General features: G+C 40.4%; 1 protein-coding gene across 5 annotated transcripts in view; it reads left to right on the top strand.

Annotated features, from left to right (window-relative positions):
* Window positions 1–15,501, top strand: part of TRPC4 (transient receptor potential cation channel subfamily C member 4) — a 163,488-nt gene that overhangs the window by 133,313 nt on the left and 14,674 nt on the right. For all 5 annotated transcript variants that reach the window (XM_084768321.1, XM_084768323.1, XM_084768322.1 and 2 more), the window contains 3 exons: window positions 1,214–1,527; window positions 8,479–8,674; window positions 11,593–11,787. In XM_084768321.1, the coding sequence (XP_084624447.1) occupies window positions 1,214–1,527; window positions 8,479–8,674; window positions 11,593–11,787 (705 nt within the window). The remainder of the gene's footprint in view (window positions 1–1,213; window positions 1,528–8,478; window positions 8,675–11,592; window positions 11,788–15,501) is intronic.

Below are 15,501 nucleotides of genomic sequence, written 5' to 3'. Positions count from 1 at the left end.
AGACCTTAACTTTCTTAAGTAAATAAATATTCTCTGGAGAACATGGTCCTTGGGTTTATTAGCCAGAGAATGGAAGTCCATGGCTCCAGAGGAGATATTTGTAAGTCCCTCAGGAGCCCTTGTAACTTCTCCTGATGGTAGTCTGCCATTACAAAACCATTAAATCTGGATACCAGAAGTATTTGCTCAAAAAGCCCTGACTATGTGTAGCTGTGTAACTGTGCTGATGTTTGTAAAGCTTCATTCCCTAAGAGCGGGCAACCACATAAGACGCTGAATCCCGTGTGACATCTAATACTCAAGCAAAAGTAGAGTCTTGTGTTTTAGATGTTTCCCTTGCCACTCTTTCAGTCCTAGCCAGGATCACTCCCTAGGAACGGTTCTGTGCACACCAGGTCCTTAGAAGAAACAGATGCTGTTACAGTGTGATGTGTCGACGGCTTCTACCTCAGGTTGTCTCCACCTGGAGCAAAACTCCTAATGAGGCGTCGGCTCTCCTCCAGATGGAGACTCTGAAAGCCTTGACAACATACAGATCCTATCCATTTCTAACCTCTCCTTCCCTAGCTCCACAATATGGTGTGCTAGTCTCCTTAAGTGTTTCTCTTATGATTAGTTGTATCTGTCTGTGTCCTAGTCTAAGAGTACATTATGGGTAAGAATGTCCCTTAAGTACTCACTGTACACGGTGTGGCAGATTGAACATTTTGAACCACTTAAAAAAGTGCTTGCATTGTTACCAGTATACTTCCCCTTTCATACTGTATATAGCTTGTTATTCAAGAACACTGACTCAGATTTTTAAAAATAATCATCTATTTTTGTTCAGACTTGATTATTGTATAATGTCACTCAAGCCAAGAGTCTAAAAGTTGAACCTGATCAGTTGAGTAAGCCAAGAAGGTGGGTTCTTTGCAAGAAAATAGAATGACAAGGTAGCAGTCAAGAACTAATTGATAAGCATGTGAAAAATATAATACACTGACATAAATCAAAAGTAAGAAAGGCGGGCCTGTACAGCCAAGTGGATTAAAGCCCATGAGTCACAAGTTAACGGATTTCTGTCTTTGTATGGCTCACTCTAGCTGCCACCATCTTAAAGCGTACACCTTCTAAAGAGTGGCTGAGGTGGGCTGGAGAAAGCACCGCAGAACTTAACTCGACCCTGTCAGCCTGTTGTACTTATATGTCCCCTCTATTTCTGTTTCCTCAGTACAGTGCTCTGAACCCACGGGAATCATGGGACATGTGGCACCCCACCCTGGTGGCCGAGGCTTTGTTTGCTATTGCAAACATCTTCAGTTCCCTGCGCCTGATCTCACTGTTCACTGCCAATTCTCACCTGGGGCCTCTGCAGATATCTCTGGGAAGAATGCTTCTGGACATCCTGAAGTTCTTGTTCATATACTGCCTCGTGCTGCTAGCTTTCGCCAATGGCCTGAACCAACTGTACTTCTACTACGAAGAAACAAAGGGGTTGAGCTGCAAAGGCATACGGTGTGAGAAACAGAATAACGCGTTTTCCACGTAAGTTGGAAAGGCATTTCTCCTGGTAATGTTGGGCACAGTTAAGGCATATGACTTCACAAAATTTGAAAAAAAAAAAGCCCCCACAAGGATTACAAAGGAAATGCAGAATTAAAGCTGCGGGTAGTGTAGGAAATGGAGTGACCATGGCTCTGAATGAAAATGCATTCTTCTGGCCTTAAATATAATACTGAGTCCATTTATTTTACGTTTTAGTAAATGGCCTTTTCTTTTGAATGACCTCATAAAAAGGAAGAGGTATATATCCTGTTTGAAAATGTGGGATTCAAAAAGGAAACTTGTGTATTATTGACATCTTATAAGTATGCATGTGCGCTCAATCTTGTTGAAAAATCCAAGTGCTTTTCTGCATTTCCACATGGCCCTTCATATGTTTCTTTCAATTTTTAGTGCAGGATGAAAAAAACATAAGCATGTAAAAATTACCCAAAATGAATGCTCAAGCCTAGCCATTATTGTTGCCTAGGTTACATTTCCTGTAATCTTGCAGGAGGATGAGCAGCCATCAAAGGCCACTGTCAGCTTCAGGTGACTTTCATAAGCAGGATTGATGGCAGCCCACACTCAGGAGAGACCTGTCTGTGTGCCACATCCCCCAGGCTTTCTGCCTGTGTCCATTTCCTTTCCACTGTAAGAAACAGAAGGTTAGCAAGTTGAGGAGCTGGTAACTTCTCTGTGTACAACAATCACAGCTAACTGCACACTTGTTTTGTCAATTTAACAACCTCCTTCATGGGCCTTCATTGAGTTATACACACTGCAGAAGAGTAATTGTCTAACTAGAGGGAAAGCAGGCATTTCACATAATCTGAATCACTCGTAGCTAAAATGCTCTAGCTGGTTTAATCCTGCATCTGTTTGTTTTCATCCTGATATTCAAAACTCCATGTTAATTAACCAACATCTGTTTATTTGCAGAGAGGATTTTAATCTCTCGCTTTTAGATTTGATCCAAACTAGCAGTCATAAGAAAAACATTGCAATCCTGGTTCCCCCTGTCTCATCTCAGTCATCCTCAGGTCGACTCCTTGGCCCTGACAAGTTAACTTGCTCACTTCGTCAGCTCTCTTCTGACCTTGGGCTGCGGGGAGGTCATGGAACCTCTTTCAGTGACATCCTTGTTCACTAGGACTTTACATGGCATCTTGGCTTTGATGGTTGACATTATCTGACGGCCATGTATGTGGGTTTTTTTTTCTTGTGACTTGGCCAAAAGCATTGAGGACAAGGGATCCACAAGGACCAGACACCACCACCTTCTCTCTGTACCTCTCAGAATCTTTCCGGATGTCATCTGGTGACTGATTGTCTCTGTGGCTTTCTGACAGAGTGCACTATCCCAAGCTCCATCTCTCTTAAAATCTTTGCTCCTTTCTAGTGCTTATCCCATTACAAGCTCTTGGTCGAGCCCTCTCCCTATGTGGGTTCCTATATCCTTCCCATGTATTCCTGAAGGAGCTTCTACACAGCACCTACAATGGAGTCACCCCCATCCCTCACCTTTTTAATTTAATGGAAAAGATCTCTTTTATAACCCAGCCCTTCCCACCACCTGGTTCCTCTGACATTAACAAGGCTACTCTAACGGTGTCCTAGTTTGTGGTACGCTAGCATTTCCAGGCATCCCCTTGTTCTTAATATTACCCTATTAGTAAGTAAGTCAGTCCCAAACCATTATGGCTTAGATGTCCAATGTAAATTACATGATATAAGTTTAATTCAAAACTAAGCATGTTGGACTGTTTTAACATAAGAATGGTTTGAGTTTATCTGTAGCCATGATTTCCTTCATGAACTGAAGGGCAATAAATAATTGCATATGTAAGATATTGTAAAACTAAATCATTTGACACCCTTCCTCAAAGATCAGATGTTTCATCTAAATTATTTTTTCCTGCAAATGGAAATTATGTTTTTCTCAATGATACTAAAAGCTACTAAATAATACAAGTAACCCCGACTATTATTAAATAGGCAGTGTTAGGCTTAAGCTTATCCTTAGCTGACTTTGCTTTGATGTAGCAGATGTCTGTCACTGTAAAAGGGACATATGGTGACGGTTGGTGTCTCTTTTTGTCTATACTCAGTCTCTGCTTTCTTTCACCCTCAGCTTCTCTTTCACACAACCTTTCCCCTTTTTACTACCCAGTGTTTCAGAGATCACATTCCAAATGGCATTAAAAATCAGTTCATGTAAAATGCCTAGCACAGTGCCCATGTTTTCGTCACAGGTCCTCACAGTCAGTAGGAAATCCTAAGCAGTATTGTTTTGAGGAAAGTGTCACTTCTCATTTCTTTCATTAACTTCCTGCCCCTCCCTCCAGGACGGCAGTTAGCTATCTATCTCATGACGGCACCACTGTCATCTGTCTGTCTGTCTCTTCCTTTCACCTGTGTCACCCCACAGGGACAGCTTTTTCCACCTCTCAGTCAGTCTGCATTTAGTTCCTGCTTCTAAGACTTCAGCAATAATCATTTAGGAAGACACAGTGCAGAGAGTTCTCATCACTGGGGACAGTGGATGTGTGTCCTCTTCCATCGCACTCTCTGTGGCTCCTGAAGAAAAGTTTCAGTTGGGGACAGATGACCAATCACTTTCCAACGGTTCCCTTCCTCATTCCCAGCTCTCTCTCAGCCAGCGTTACCACAGTCCACCCACACGGGTGAAATGATTTGTGTTTAGCACTGTCCTTCCCTCCCCCTCCAGTCCACATTGGCGTTTGTGAAATCCTCAGCTTCAGCATGTCACGCTTGTGTCAGTATCTTCCCTTGTTCACTATCAAGGCCCAAGTCGGCTTCCTCTGGCCACTGAGTTTGTCCTGCCTGGCTGCCTGGCTGTCTGTCTGCCTGTCTGTCTACATCCTTCTCAGGAAAAGTCTTTCTAGACCAAGATTAGAGGCTCGACCATTTGAAGTGCCCAAGTGATTTCCTGTCTCTTGACAGATTCACCCCTGGCCTAAGCTGGACCATCATGGTCCTTCAGTGATCTGACCTTTGCCTCTTTTTCTAGTTTCTTTTCCCCTGCCAGGTTCCAAACATTATTTTACTCTTTCCTGACAAACTGCTTTTGAGTCCCCAGTATATTATTTTCTTTTTCCATCCTATTGTTCATTATTTTGCCTTCACACTTCCCAAAATGTTATTCTTCCAGGATATGGTTTTTTTTTCCCAGTGCACATTCCCAGGTTCCTACCTGCTGGGTGCTCTCAGTGAGTACAGGCTGTGTTTTGGATCTGCTAAGACTGCATTTCCCCACCAGCAAATGAATACAATTCCCGACTCTTTTCATGTTTTGTAGTTTTCTCATTGATACGAGGGAAAACTACCTGCATGTCACTAAAAGACACCACCTATTTGGTGACTGAAGTAATTCTATGCAGAAGTTTAGCTAACTGCCCCTGCACAGGGACTCTCCCGTGAAGTGGGGGTCATGGGCCTTATGACATTTGTGACTAAACAAGGCTCATTTGTGTATATTGGAGTTGGAGCCGAATTCCTAATGTCTTAGGCTGGCCAGTTAAGGTCATATTTTATGTGTTTTTAATATGACCTTTTTGGGGTGGAAAACAAAAATAAAATGTTGAGCTGGGTCTCAGCACGAATCTGTTTGCTCATCATTTTAGTCTCATGGGACAAAAGGGAATGTCCATCCAGAACACAGTACTTCTTCACTCATTCCGTTTCTCCAGCTGTCGATACTTAGCTGAGGAGGATCAGGGTCATTTAAAAAATAACAGCTGAAAAAATGCCTTCAAAGGGAGAATAAATAAAATGTCATTTTGATAAAAGCACTATCCTGACCCATATAAAGTTGGTCTTCAGTTTAGAGATCAAAACAAATTTTGTGTCATGTCAGTTAATTAGGTTGTGGCATTACCTTGGGAAATTAGTGGGCAATTCCCTGACCGCCCCCCCCCAAATCACTCATTTTTCACCCGTAGAACTTGGAAAATACCATCTACAAAAAGGCTTTCTGAGATATGATCCAGCTAATGCTTCCTCAATTTATGGACAGTGTGGGTCTCGGTGGATTTGAGAATCAGTGATGATTAAAATATTCCTGGAAGCAACGGCTTTGAAATATTAACCTACATAAAAGTCCAACAAAGGAACAACTCATTCAGAGAAACTGTAATACCAGGGGCTTAGTTTACTCAAGAAGCAGATCTTTTCTAGCTGGGTTGAACCTCTGATTCACCCACCAAACAAAAGAAAAGAAGAAGAAAAGAAAATTCTATAGTTGATCACAAAATGTCTTTTTTTGCATTTCCCATGCTAAACTTTAATTTTTAAATGTCTGCAGATATTTGCTAAATGATGAATGAACATCCTCTGAAAAATTAGTTCCTTTAGACAGAAGCCAATGGGGACTTTCAATCATGGCGGCTCTGTAATTTGCATGGTTGCTTTTATTAAAAATTCTTGAGGAGGAAGCCATAATAAAAGGCACTTGTAATGTCATTGATGTGTTAGTATTTCATATGATTTATTATATAATCTTTCCTGTACAATCCGTGATATTTTCTTTTCTTTCCTGTGTGGTACATATATGTATGTGGGCACATATGTGTGCGTGAGCATTTAGAGGACAGAGGTTTGAAGTCTGGTCTCTTTATCGTCTCTGCTTCACCAAGGCAGCTCTCTCACTGAGCCCAGAGCATGCTTATTTAGCTAGCATGGTCACTAGTCCCAGGAATCCTCTGTCTCCATCTCCTAAAGCCTGGGATTATGGGAAAGAGCCAGACCTGCCCAGCTTTCCTGAGGGTGCCAGGGTTCTCGGCTCCAGGCAGTGGCTCACACAGCACATGCTCTATCTACTGAGTCGAATCTCAGCCACTACATAATGTAAATGTTCCTGAGCTGCTCGCTCACGTCAGGACAAACACATCTGAAGTATATTCACACTCCTGCTAAGAGGCATCACCACTGAGGGACACAGTTAATCACATTAAATTCAAAGGGTGCCCAAGAGTTACTAGAGGTTAAGAAGGTAGAATCTTGCACCAAATTAAGATGTTGTATGAGCTTTTCTAGAGTCCGTGCATTCATTTACGTCTCCCTGACAGTTGGGAGGCCCAGCTGGGTGCTCCCATATGAACACATCTTTACCTTCTCACACAGCACCCTCCATTCTGACTAAATTGGCTCAGAGCAGCACCTTTGATATAATGATCCATTGCAGCATTTAACTCTTCTAAAATGTTAAATAAAAGATCCATTTTTGCCTCCTAGAATCAGCTTTTCAACTAAAAAATGGCAAGCTTTCATTTGTAAAAAGCCATAGATTTGTGGAAATAAGGTCTAAGTGGCAGTTTAGGCATATTTAGTTAAACTTCTTTGATCATGAGGGCCAGAAATAAATTGTGTCAGTAACAGCCATTCTGCTGTAAGAAAATGCACAGAACTGCAGCCCTCGGGTCCTCTGAGGAAGGAGGATGAGCCCAGCTTGAGGAAAATGGAGAGCTCACGAGGCTGGGCCAGGAGGGATCCCTCCGCATCGGCCCCAGTGTGATCCAGTGTCTCCCTGGGTCTTCCCCTTTCTTATCCAGTGGTTGATTCCTTCTTTGTTTCCACGTCTTGGTATATATTGTGGCACACCTCTGGCATAACTTTTTTCCAATGAGCCTCACATACTCTTATCTCAGGCTCTTCAGCCAACTACCTCATCTTAGTATTTCCTCCAGAGAGGAAGTCTGGCCATGTTCTCCTTAGGCCAGGCAATTTGGTCTCATACGTTGAGTTGTTTGGCCATAGCTGACCTGACATTCATGGGGTGGGCAGCTCAGCAAAGGATCAGCGAGCCATGTCGCTGGGATGTGATTGACCTGTTCTCCAAGTGGGATTCCAGTCCAGTTCTGGTCTCTCTAAAGCCAGAAAATCCACCTCTTCACTCTCCATGCCATATACTCTTAGGTTTTTGTCCTAGTTTTTCTTATGTAATGTAAAAATAGTCCTAATTTAATCATTTCTGAGAGTCTAAAAGCTCAAAGCTCTACAATCATCTTACTGCACCATATTAATGTGTTACACATGTTGGGAAAAAAAAGTCTTAATTTGAGTGTAGGTGATTGTAAGATAGTTATGTTTTCTCATGTTTAAACAAAGGAAATTTCTCTTTTAATAAAACCACCAAAATTCACTTAGTGCCCTGAGTGACTAAATTGTGCCTTGCAATTAAAATTTAAATAAAATTATAGTATCCAAGCATTCTGAGACTATCTGTTGCCCAGTGCAGCGTGCTGTATGCAGGTTCAGTTACAGATGTAAAAATCTAAGACACAGATATGATTTGTTCTAATCCTTCCATAGCTAAGAATGAACCAGAGAAAGCATGCGGATGTTTATGAACTAGTAAGATTTAGAATGAACTATCCCTCAAAGACAGGAAACGGGAGACAACAAACTCTCTGTGAGCTGGAACAAACAGTAAACATTTTAGGCATTGGGAGTCAGTTGTTCTCTGATGCAGTTGTTTACCTCTGCCAACATGGCCAGCACAGAACAAGCCATAGACAGTACAGAAGTAAGCAAGGGGGACTGCGTCTCATAAAGTTTGATTTACAGTTGTTAAGATACAAACTTTATATAACTTCCATGTTTCCTGAGTTTTATATTGTGATCTCTGTATTTTCCTCCATTTGAGGAATTAAAAACCACTCTTAACACAACAATCACGTTTTTTCCCAGGGTCTGAGTCCTCCTTTGGCCATTTGCTTCAACAAACAAAATGTAGCTTTCAATGCCCTTTGGTTAGTAAAGTAAACAGGAAAAAAGGTATAATTTTATATCAGTTTAATAAAAAAAAACCTTTAAATTATTATTTTATTAAGTTTAATCTTGTACCTTTTGCCTTAGACTAACATCATATATATGTACATATGTATAATATATATTATAATATTGCATTGCTACTTTTGTATTTTATTTCAGGTTATTTGAGACACTACAATCGCTGTTTTGGTCAATATTTGGACTCATCAATCTATATGTTACCAATGTCAAAGCCAAGCATGAGTTCACTGAGTTTGTTGGGGCCACCATGTTTGGGACATACAATGTCATCTCTCTGGTTGTCCTGCTGAACATGTTAATCGCTATGATGAATAATTCTTACCAACTCATTGCCGTAAGTTGACTTTATTTTTAACTCAATATCCTTCCTGCAGAATGTCGGTCTCACCCATAATCCACCAAAGGAAATAAAGTCTACGATTTGCCATTGATGAGAGAGATCAGAATTGTAAATGGCTAATCGGTGATATATATGAACAGTGGTGTAGCATAGATGGCTGTATATTAATCTATATTTATACACAGAGAAACAGGGAAAATTCAGTCAGCCTGTTGCCAGGGAGCTGCCACCATGAAATAGTTCAGAAAGAGGCACCTCTTCCCCAGTAATCTGCTGGCTCAGCATAAACAAACTCATGCCAGGTTGGAAAGCTGAAAAGAAAAACTAGAGATAAATCTGCTAAAGAGAATGCCAAAGATGAATATGGCACAGGAGGGAAGCTTTCTCCTAAAGCTTAGTTAGGGTCTGGAGAGATAGCTAAGCATTTAAGAGCACTGGCTACTCTTCTAAAGTTCCCAGGTTCAATTCCCAGTATATACATGGAGCTGTCAATAGTGTGTAACTCTACTCTCAGGGGACCCAATACCCTCTTCTGGCCTCAGCTAGGATTAGGCACACATGTGGTGCACAGACCCATGAAATAAAATTTCTAAAAGCTTAGTAAAAGCAACAGATATAGAAATTATCTTGAATACTCCAGACTAATGTGTAACATGGTATATATTATTTAAAATTCTGGCTTCCAAACAATGTGGTATAATTTACTCAAAATTTCACAAATCTGCTTAGGCATGGTTGCTTATGTCTGTAATCCCAGCATTTGGAAGGCTGAGGTGAGTAGGTCATTTTGAATTCAAGGCTAGCCTGACCTACATAATATGTTCCAGACCAACTTGGGCTGAAACATGAAGTTCTGTGCTAAAAAGCACAAAATCAAAAACAAAGAATGTCTTACCAACTGACTGATTATGACTGAGTAAATGCTTTTTACTAAGAACTGGTATGGACGCACTGTCAAGAAGTGAGATGTAATCTTTGTCCACTTAAAACTTTGAGTCTTTGAGTTTACAAACTATTAATCTAAGTCTGAAGAGAACAGTGATACTAAAAAAAACAAAAACAAAAACAAAAACAAAAACAAAAACCACACACACAACAACAAAGCTCACCATGGCACAAAACCTGCATAGGAAGTCTTTCACAGTCTCAGAGTCTCAGTCTCACCTTAGTATACATGAAAATTACAGACTTCCTGCTTTTTCACATGTAACAGCAGTTCTGTTGTCCTTGAATCTATAGCTAAACTTCTGAACTATTACCTTGATTGTTGTTAAGCAGCATACTGCATTTTAGTTCAATTTTCTTCACAGATGTAAATTTTTCTCATACCTGTCACTGATGAAAATTTGTGGAAGGCATTAGAATGCAGCATTTGTGTTGTTGATTCACAGACTGTGTGTAGGAATTCTGCTGGCTCTACTGGTCTGGGGATGAGCATCAGAATTCGTGGCTATACAGAATCTCATATAACATCCCAGAGCCTGAAGGGTTTTTTTGTTGTTGTTGTTGTTGTTTTGTTTTGTTTTATTTTGGTTTTTTTATAGATTCCATATATATCCAGAGCAACAGAAAACAAAAACAAAAATAAACAAAAACAAAAAAAGCAAAACAAAGCGAAACCCAGAAGCCTGTTGCCATCAAGCCAGGTACCCAGACAGTGCCAACATTTTATGAAGCATTAGATGCCCCAGCTTTGTCCCGAAGAAAACTTTAATCAAGAGTGGCATGACACTGTCTCTCTACGTTTTTTATGGATCCTGTTTTTCTAGGAAACGGATGGGAAACAGCCTTCAAATCTCCCTTTTTACTTAGCCAAATGCTGGAACTGTTATAAGACAAGCAGGCATCAGGACAGACTTAGTCATGGGAAGGAAACTCCTTGGGATGTTTGCACGTCGAGCATCTAACTCTATATCTTCCAGAATCACAGCACTAACGCTGCAAGATCTCTTCTTGGGTCTTGGTAACCACACCTCAGAGCCACGGGGTAAACGGAAGAAAGGAGGGAAGTTAACAACTCCCAAACTGAATCAACAACACACGCCATAACTAAGGCCTTCTCAGACTTTTACATTGATGATAAATTTCTTATGCATCTACTGTGTGTCATTCATATACTTGATTTCTTCATAGTCCTTTGTCTCACAACATATAATAGGAACAAAATAAATTAGCGAATAGTTTTATTATCGAGAAGAGAGAGTAGAAAGTACTGCGAACGTGCCTCTGCTCTTCTAGGTTTCCCTGGAGTGTGCAGCTTGAATTGAGGAATGGTTTATGAGGCATGGCAGTTTGTGCTGGACTAGCAGATGATATTTGGCCACCATCCTGGGACATAAATATCCTGTTTAATAGCTCTTGTACAATTGCAACAAGACTCAGTGCTGTGATGGCGGCACTATTCTGCATTGTGTGTTGGGATTTCTCTCTAAATGTTCACCCGTTGTCGGAAGGCGAGTGAGGGTTATCCATGTGGAAATGTTTCCACTAAGACATTCCCTGGAGCACCAAAGGCTTGTCTGTGAGTGTCTGTGCAGGTGGCCTTCGCCTGAGCACTGTACAAGACCGGGAATGAGAGCAAAGCCATGCCTCTGGCTAGCACCTAATGAAACTGAACTGTGCTGTCTTCGTGGCTAGAACTGCAACGTTGCCTCCCAGTCATAATTAACTGCCACAGTCTCTTTAATGCACTGTAGATCTCTGTTTCCCTGAAGGAAAGGGGAACAGAATGACAGTGATGTGAGTCCTGATGGGTAAGCCATTGTCACTGGAAGTTAGTGGTGTTTTTTTTATAAACCATCTAATTAACGTTCTAAGAACCAGTCCGTGTCAGCTTCTGGCTCCGTCTATGAGGTTTATGTCACCTTGTTAATTAGGAAAGCCGTCTACAGTTGTCATCTTCTCTCATTCAGGACCATGCAGATATAGAGTGGAAATTCGCCCGAACAAAGCTTTGGATGAGCTACTTTGAAGAAGGAGGTACCCTGCCTACTCCTTTCAATGTCATCCCAAGCCCCAAGTCCTTGTGGTACCTGGTCAAGTGGATATGGACACACCTGTGTAAGAAAAAGATGAGAAGGAAGCCAGAGAGCTTTGGAACAATTGGGGTAAGGACACGTCCTGTTAGCACTGCACGCACTGCCGATCTTAACGACTTTCTGCTCTGCCTGATTGCACACAGCGAAGCTTAATGTACATTGCCCATGTTTAACTCTCTGTCAGAGTAGCTAGGACTCTTCACCAGCCCATTTCCTGAATGAATGACATCACTCCTGTCTGATGGGGATCCACCCTCTTCAAAGAGACCTCCTCGTCCAGTTAGCCTTGGCTTGGGGACGCAGCCCTCTCCCTGTACCCTGATTTGTAGCAATAGCAACTTATCTGTGGCGTAGCTAACACCTGGCTATTTCCCCCTCTGATGAGGATCAATGCAGACTATAGTGTCTTCAAGCCCTGGTGTCTAACACTGAATCCATCATGTTAGGATGATGTTGGCTGTTGGTATGTCAGGTATAGCCTTTATTTTGCTAATACCTGTTCCCTCCAGTCCTACCACTCCAGCACTTTTGTCAACAGCATTTCTACATCTATTGAGATGGTCATGTGAAAAAAAATTTAGGATTTTTATTTAATTTCTTTCTTTTATTGATATACATATATATACATACATACATACATACATACATACATACATACATACATACTGAAATATCCCTATTTATCCAGGATAAGTTCAACTTTATCATGGTGGATGATCTTTTGGATAGATGCCTGAATTTGGCATGCAATTTTTGTTTGTTTGTCTTTTTTTTTTTTTTTTTGAGAATTTTTGTATCTGTGTTCACTGGGGATACTGGCCTGCAGTTTCTTGTTATGCCTTTGCCTGATTTTGTATTAAAATAATACAGGCTTAATATAAAGAGTTTGAAAGTGTGTTTTCTGTTCCTTTTTTATGATTAAAGACTAGATCTTTGAAAATCTGTAGAATTCTACTATGAGTCCATCTAGTCCTGGGCTTTTTTTTTTTTTTTTTTTTAAATCTGGAAGGCTTTTATTACTGTCCCTATCCCTTTGGATTTTTTTTTTTAAAGAACCTAGAAAAGTTATCATTTTCCTTTAGATTTTTTTAACCTTCATAACTTTATTTTTAAAATGCATAGGATTTTATAAATAAAATAAATATAATAAGATGAAAGAAAAGATAATATATTGGAATTATACAAACGAAACAAACATAAAACAGAAGGAAAAGTGCCCAGGAAAAGGCACAAGAAACAGACACTCACTCACTCTCACACTCAGGAATCCCATAAAAACGAAGGGGATGGAAACATACACACAAAAGGCCTGCTGCAGCCCTGGGCACCCCTGTGCATGCTGCCTCAGTCTCTGTGAGTTCTTACGGTCTCTAGTCACATTGATTTAGAGGGCCTTGTTTTCCTGGTGTCCTCTATCTCCTCTGGCTCTTACATCCTTCCTGCCTCATCTTCTGCAGGGTTCTCTGAGCTCTGAGGAAAGGGTTTTGATGGGGATGTTCTGTTAGGGCTGCGGTCTCTTCCTCACTGCATCATGTCTGGCTGTAGTTCTCTGTTTTTGTTTCCATCTGCTCAGGAGGAAGCTTCTTTGGTGATGGCTGAGCAAGGCACTGATCTATGAGTATAAGAGCATTAGGAGTCATTTTATTGGAATTAAAAAAAAAAAAAAGAATAGTAGTATTCGTTTTACCCTAGGCCCCTGAGATAATCTCAGGCTCTTGGTCACCCAAGCAGTGTTGGGTATGGATTCCATCTCGTGGAGTGGGGCATAAGTCAAATCAGTTATTATTGATTGCTTACTCCCACAAGCTTTGTGCCACTGGCATATCTTAAAGGTTGGACACCATTGTAGATCAAAGAGTTTCTGGCTGGCTTTGCCATCTACATGTGTCTTCTGATGGCATGCTGAGTACCTCCCTGTACCAAAGACAATAGAACATAAGGGTAAAGCCTCTATATAGGCACCAGCTCAACCTCTCCGTGTTCAGCGAGTTGTGTGGGTATTGTCCTCAGCAATGGGGTCTTGTTGTCAGGTTTTGGAGAACAACCTGTCGTCTTGACAACAGCATGGGTTGTTGAAGGTTTCCATCTGATCCCTTTGGCCAGCTCATTGAGGCATAACCCAGTGGAACAATGGTTCACATTACATATGCTTTAATACAATCCCTCATGTTATAGTGACCCCCCCAACCATGAAAGTATTTCATTGCTACTTCATAACTGTAATTTTGCTACTGTTATGAATCTTAATGTAATAGCTAATATGCAACCCCAAAGGGGTCATGACCCATGGGTTGAGAACCACTGCAATACAAGCTTCATTTGGGTGACAAGACATGGTAAATTGGGGCTCCATCTCCCCCATTATTTGGCGTTTCATTTAGATTGCCTTCATACACACACATACACACATATGTACTATATGTTAGATATATATATATATATATATATATATATATATATATATATATAGTGTGTGTGTGTGTGTGTGTGTGTGTGTGTGTGTGTGTTCATACTACCCCTCAAGTGGCACTTAATTTTGGCTCTTTTTCTCCATATTTCCTCCCCCATCCTCTTCATGTCTCCCCTTCTCTATTTGCTCTTCCAAATCCATCCTCAACCCATCTATAACTATTCTATTTCCCTTTCCTAACATGAACTATGTGCCCCCATAGTTCCTTACTCTATACCTAGCTCTAGTTCTACAGATTATAGCATGGTTATTATTAACTTAACAGCTAATATCCACATGTAAGTGAATAAAGACCATATTTGTCTTTCTGTGTCTGAGTTACCTGACTCAGAATGAATTTTTTTCTAGCTCTATCTATTTAACTGCACATTTTATGATCTCATTATTTTTTAACAGTTGAGTAATAATGGAGTATTGATTTTTTAAAGTATTCTCTTAATAATATTCTCAATTTCATTACTATCTGTTCTAATGTTTAACTGCTGGTCTCTCTTTGTCCCCTTTTTCCTATTTGGGCTAAGAGTCTGCCAATCTTGTTGAACAAATATCAAAGAACTTACTCTTAAAAAAAAAAAAAACCAGCTTTTAGAAACAAAACAATACAAAGGATCGATGAATCTATTGGTTGATTTCTGCTCTGATTTTTAGTGTTTCTTCCCAGGTACTGGATTTGGTTCTTGCATGTCTAAATTTTTGAATTTAATTATTAAGTAATTTATTTGTACTCTTTCTGTTTTTCTTAGAGCTGTAAATTTCCCTCTTAGGAGTGATTTTTCATTAATTAATTGATTAATTTTTTAAGATCTCAAATGCAGCTTCCCTCCCTCCCCTCCCTCAGTCAACCCTTCCACCTCCCCTTCCCCCCCACCCTCGCCTCTCTTTCATTCAGAGAGCTTTTAATGTGTCTCAGAGGTTTTCTTGTATTTTCATTTTTTTTTATTTTGGGAATTATTTTATTTCTTTTTCAGCTCATGTATTATTCATCCATATGTTGTTTTATCTTCATGAGTTGATGTATTTACTAGAGGTTTATTTATTTATTGTAGAAAGAGAGGATAAGTGAAATGATTTTAACTTTTCTGAAAATTTTAGCATTTGTTTTGTGTTCTAGGACATGGTCTGAATTAGAGAAGCTTCCGTGGGCTGCAAAATAGAATGATTGTTCATTGGTGTTTAGGGGACATGTTCTATAGTCCATTTGATGTAAGCTGTTATTTAATTCTGAGTTACCCTGTTTGTTTTCTATCATGATGACCTGTCCATTGGGGAAAGGGAAGTATTGAGACCAAAGCCCAACCACGATGGCAAGCTTC

This window comes from Acomys minous, assembly GCF_964271855.1.
Source record: "Acomys minous genome assembly, chromosome: 19".
Lineage (NCBI taxonomy): Eukaryota > Metazoa > Chordata > Mammalia > Rodentia > Muridae > Acomys > Acomys minous.
This window is presented reverse-complemented; position numbering and strand designations above follow the sequence as displayed.